The following is a 6000-nucleotide window of genomic DNA, read 5'->3' on the forward strand; positions in this document are numbered from 1 at the left end:
CTTGTCATATCATATCCATTTGAAAGTATGTCGCATCTTACAAGACACTTTGTTGTAATGAAAACTCTCAATCCCCCCCTCCCAGAACAACCCTATAACCTGTTAACTTAATTCAAACACACAAAACTATGCACATATTCAAAGAATGAAGTTTAACTCTCCTAATAGGAACAGTTGTTCTACATTGACAGCTGCATTCACAGGATTTAATTGACCTATAGTAAAGGTTTTCCATGCTGAGATGCATGGTACAAACTGTGCTTCTACTTACACTAAGCGCTGTCTGATTTTTTTCTTCCAGATGTAGAAAACAACTTGAATGCTTTCAGAAAACATTTTTTAGCCATTAAAAGAAAGATCGTTCTGTTTTATTGCCCTTTTATCAGCTTGTCTCCATAGAAACATGAGATCCAACTACACAGTTGCCTTCAGCTACAAGTTTCTCATGTTGCACTGTGAACATTTATTTGCTAAAGCAAAGCTTTTCTTTACATTTAGTATTCTCTTATTTACTTGTGTCCACTTAAAAGGTATTGTTAGAGTATGCCAAGGGCCTTAATCAAGTTGTGATTTTTCTTTTGCACAGGGGAATATCAATTTTACTTGTATCATGGTAAATTTCTTGGGTGGTGAAAGCCAGGCTACATTTTTTAGCTAGGCTTGTATGGGCCCTAGGGCCGATAGCCTAGTACCTACCTATGAACCTATGATATGTATATTTTTACAACCCATACCTCACCTCAACAACCCAAGATTACAATCTATCTTAAACATGCATTTATCCAAATTTTCTTCTCTTTTTATATTGCAGTGCCTGTTTCTTAAAACTTAAGAAGAATAAAGGGGCACCTGCTTACTTTAGTATCCACATAACATACAAACATAACCGAAAATCCTTTACTATATAGCATGTAGTGTGTCATATTTTATAAAAGTAATGTTAAAATTAGAAATTGTGTTTTTACTTAGAGATGCCTCTTTCCTTCCTCTTTCCCTCTCCTTAATGTTCTTCCAAACATTAATGACATGAAGTAAGGCATATGCTTTTGAGTCCCCTACAAGATTTAGAGTCAAAAAGTCCAGTATTTTTAGTGTTCTTGTTCAGCCATATTTCACAATTGGGATTGATGCTTTCTAATCCCACATGTATACATTAATTTTTGAGTTACTGGTTTTCTTCCATTTGATCTCAATCTTAAATCTCCAGCCTCTGGTTCATTTCCAGCATACTTCTGGTTCTTCTAGTCAATGCCTGTGTTTTCTTTGCGTCTCAAGCATTTTCCTTTGGAACATTTTAAATGGTTTCATTAGCAAAGTCTGTCTTTGAACTTTATTATCAGAAGAATAAGAAGCAGAATCCCCTTCTGCTTAATAGCTCACCTTTTCTTGGACATATTTTTGTATTTCCTCTTTAGCATGTTCTGCATCAAAAATTACTTTGATCCTCCAGGGAAAATATTATGAAGTTTGCTGGATGCAACAGCATGAATCTTACACGTGCTTCTCAACATTCCCCGATTGCTGGAATAAATTTTATCCTCTTCTGCTTGGTGTGTAGTGAGTAATCATTTTCCGCAAATGCACTACTGTCTCCAACTTTTAGTACTTTGTTTTTCTGCCACACATTTGTCTGAGTCAACATTCTGCTAGTAGGATTGCATCTTTACTGTTAGTGGTCTTGGCTGCTTTTTCATGGCCGGGTTTGGAGCATACACACAATGTGCCCTTTCAATTAATAACTGCTGCTGTGGAACACCAGTCTAGTTGCTTATTTGTGCTTTCATAACATTAATACAGTCTGCTCCTTACAGTTTTTCTGATACAGCAGAAAATCTCAGGTTTTCCTTATGTGCTCAGTTCTCAAATTATGCCATTTTCGGAAACATTTCTTCTTGAGCAGTCTCATACTCAGCCAGCTTTTTTATTTCAGCCTCTGATATTTTTGCAGATTTTATCAACTCGTCTGAATATTTGTTTAAAGCTTCTTCCATTGTTCTGGCCTTTTTATTATTTGAGTTGATATACTCCTTCATTTTTTCTATTTATTTTAATCCGCTCTGAGCACATTTGACTTTTTTCCTGTAGATTACTGAAAGTTGTGTTTGCACCAAAGCTGCATCTTGAACTGTTTTTTGCTGAACAGCTGCAGGATTCTTCCCAGCTGCTGTTTTCTCCTTGCCTTTTGTGGTTGATTTTCTTTTAGTTTCTCTAAGTTTCTTCTTTGCTGGCAACCAGGCAGTACACTTGCTAGCCAATAACTGAATTTACGCAGAAAGACAAATTCACTACCTCTCTATAATGAGTTTGTGTTTTCATACTGGGAGAGTTGAAATTAAGCTGTTACTGTGCAACATCTTTAAGCTCTCCAACCTTGTATTGTTGGTTGGCTTTCGTTTTTAGTTTTGGTGTTTTCTGGCTATAAATTTGGCTGGTTTCAGGAAATTCTTGCTACTGGTCCTTCATAACACTAAAAGCCTGAATAACTTACTTTCTGTGACAGGATTAGGCTTCCAATAATGGGAGGAGTTTAGCCAATCCCCTACCGCACAGCATCAGAGGAGGAGATTCTGAGCTCTCGAAAGCTGCCAGTGTAGAAGTTTGTGCAGGCACAGGTCCCATGCACTAGTGAGGAAGTGTGAAACTTGAACATCTGCTATTACAGGTAAGTAAGACTTGCGCATTTGCATTTTTTTGAAGCTGCATATAATCTGTAGTCTGTCTGATTTCTGCTGAGTAAAGATTGCATTTTAGCTGGAACAGTCTTACTGAAGCTGTTCTCTACAGCTTTAGCTAAATGGTGGATGAGTTAATACTATAGTGCTGTTGTCCTAATTTCCTTGAGATTAGGGGAAGGATTTGATTTAATTTGCTTTTTAGGGATGATCAGAAGACGCAATTTAGGATTTTAAAGGTAACGGGAGTGATAAAAGGAGAATAAGTTCTTGCTGTGACTGGTAGCCAGTTAGCCTTTTGTAACTGGAGACAGTAATACTAATTGTGATAAGAAGTTAATGAAGCTGTGTATAAGGTTTATTGCAGTTTGAATTGTAGTTGTATTACAGGGCAAAAACCAGAATGACAAAAGGCAGGCTTGGATAGGCAATAAAACCTGGGCTTTTATCCTGGACAGTACTACATGTTAGTCAGAAATTAGAAGTGCATATTCCATTGAAAAAGTAGATATGAATAATTCGTATCTCAGAGAGTCATATTTGAAATTTTGGAGGCAGTCCTATTACCTGTTATTGTGGCATTCTGCATTGGTTGAAGAAGGTTCATTTTGCATAGATTTAAGTAATGGCTTCTTAAACACGCCTGAAATACTCTACTTTGTGGCGACACGTAAAGACGTTAAAATTAACTACAAATATGCGTGTCCAGCTGCAAAACGATTGATCAGCTGAGATATTGTCACATCAATTGCTGGAAATTGGGAACGGAAAGGTGTCTGTTGATTTGACCTCGGGACGAATTTCATTGCCTCATAACTTCTGCAATTTAGTGGCGTCAAAAGAAGAATTGGTTGAAAAAGTATTTCCCAATATTTAAACCAATTATAAGAATCACGATTGGCTGACTGAACGAGCTGTTCTTGCGGCCAAGAACAAAGACGTCTATGAACTTAACAATATTATTCAGTCTAACATTCAAAGCGAGGCAGTCGCATACAAGTCCATTGACACTGTTCTGGAAGCAGATGAAGCGGTTAAGTATCCAACAGAATTTTTGAATTCACTCGATCTGCCAGGGATGCCACCGCACGTACTGCAATTGAAAATCGGCATGCCAATTATGTTGCAAAATATCAACCAGCCAAAGCTTTGCAACGGCTTGCAGTAAAAAAATTAATGAGTAACATCATAGAAGCAACAGTCTTGACAGGACCTTTCAAAGGTGAAGATGTCCTCATTCCTCGTATTCCTACGATTCCAACGGATATGCCATTTCAATTTAAGAGATTGCAAAAGCCAATCGAATTGGGAATTGCAATCACCATCAACAAAGCTCAGGGCCAATCTTTAGAATTGTGCGGTTTAGATCTACACACAGATTGCTTCTCACATGGACAATTATATGTTGCGTGTTCTAGAGTCGGCAAACCAGACAATCTCTATATCTGCACAGACAATGAAACAAAAAAAAATATTGTATACCCTCAAGCATTGTGAAATTAAACATATTAGAAACGTGTGCTTTCTCTTTTCTTTCTTTTCCATTTAACCAGACTGAACCACAGCAACGCTTGGCCGGGTACAGCTAGTAGTATTAATAAATTAGGAGATAAATCGGACTTTGAGATTGGAGAATTTTGTATCATAGTCTCTTCACCTTGTGTATTCTCAATTTAGAATCTCTTTATTACTTATCTTGTGACCAACTGTATGCCATATTTAACATGCCGTAATTGACATTTCATGGTGGGTTTTATGAATTTATATCTGGTACTAGCCTTTTATACAAGGAATGGAATCCTATGTACTGCTTCTTGTCCTCTTCATACCTGAACTGAATGTAGGTATAATATAATTCTATGTGTGGTGAGTGAGTTGCATAATTCAACATCTCTTTTACTGTTGGTGGAGTCCTTGCATATGATTTAATCAGCTGTGAATTTCAACTCCTCCGCCAAGAGAATTAGTCCTTGCATATGATTTAATCAGCTGTGAATTTCAACTCCTCCGCCAAGAGAATTCAACCCTGAATGAACTAGACAGTTATAGTGGCAACCTATTGTAGTGGCAGTCAGAGTTGTTCTCACTCAGCTGCCCCAACTTCTCAGTGATCAGAGTTCCCCCTCCTACAGCAACACAGTGTCCGTGATGGAGTCTGCCTCTCCCATCTAGCACAGTGTTTACAGTCCACCAATTTCTGTAATCTGTGCAGTGTTCAACCCCAGCACTCCAATTGATAGTGACAGGTAAGGCCAGTGTCATGTCACTGGTCTGTTTTGTCAGTTACTAAAGTACTTCATCCATCATTGACTTGTCTAAGACACGGCTAGACCTTGCCGTATCCCATGTTTACAAGCAGTGCCACATCCCATTTGTACTTATCGTGGAACACCATTATTTTCTCCGTCGTAGGTGATGATTCTGTTTACGATTCAGGGCTCATTGGGTTGTAATGTGGCCAGTTCACTGTACTGGTGCAGACATCATTTTCAGTGCTGAACCACATTAGTTTTCTCTTTCCAAAGCCAGGTTTCACTACTCCACACACAAATATGAGTCTCCTTACTCATGTAGTCTTTGCTGGGAAATGTCCTGGATAGTATGTGAAATGAAAGTAGTGTTGTAGCTGTATAAAGCAAACTAGCATGAGTGTTGAGATCGTATTTGAGGCATTTTGGGAATATTCATATTGAAAAAAATGTTGCCACTGACTTCAATTACTAACTTTTATTTATTTTATTTTTTATTTAGCTAACTCTTCCTCCATGGCCTATGTACCGCAGGCACCCACTGAAATGGCAGCCTGTGCAAGAATTGAGAACAGAAGAAAAGAAACTGTTAGAAAAGAAACCCAGAAAAAAATAAAATGGCATGCAGATTGAGATGGTCTCAAATAAACCCATTTATTTTTGTAGTTTGCATATCTTCTAAAAAGAGAATTCCATTCATTTTGTTGTAAAATGCATCATAGTTTTTTTTCATGACATTTAAGTCGCTCTGCATTATTGTTTTGTCCAGATGTTTAACACTTTTCTTTTCACTGTATGCTAGGAATGTCTTAAATTGCTGAGTCCTAAAGAAAACAATAAAGTCAAAAATAATCTATACTCTGTAGCAGACCAGCACTTGTGTGCCCTTCCATGGCACTGAATGGGTACTGTAGTTAATGTTAATTCAGTTGTGTTTATGTACTGCATAAATTGTACTGTGGGGCCGAGATGGCTGAAGTATATGTGTTACTTACACAAGCATCCTGTTTTAAGGATGGTTTTAGAAATTAAGACTGCACAAAATCAGTAAAATAATTCTACATGTCAGCTGTTAATGT

The 6000-nt window shown here is 37.5% G+C and overlaps 1 protein-coding gene across 1 annotated transcript in view; it reads left to right on the top strand.

Annotated features, from left to right (window-relative positions):
* SPCS1 (signal peptidase complex subunit 1) overlaps positions 1–5779 on the top strand; it is a 135459-nt gene extending 129680 nt beyond the window's left edge. The window contains exon 4 of the mRNA XM_044078880.1: positions 5424–5779. Coding sequence (XP_043934815.1) covers positions 5424–5537 — 114 coding nt within the window. The 3' untranslated portion in view covers positions 5538–5779. The remainder of the gene's footprint in view (positions 1–5423) is intronic.
* The last annotated feature ends 221 nt before the right edge of the window (positions 5780–6000 follow it).

The sequence above is a fragment of the Protopterus annectens genome, chromosome 7.part1, assembly GCF_019279795.1.
Source record: "Protopterus annectens isolate FY-2018-M chromosome 7.part1, PAN1.0, whole genome shotgun sequence".
NCBI lineage: Eukaryota > Metazoa > Chordata > Ceratodontiformes > Protopteridae > Protopterus > Protopterus annectens.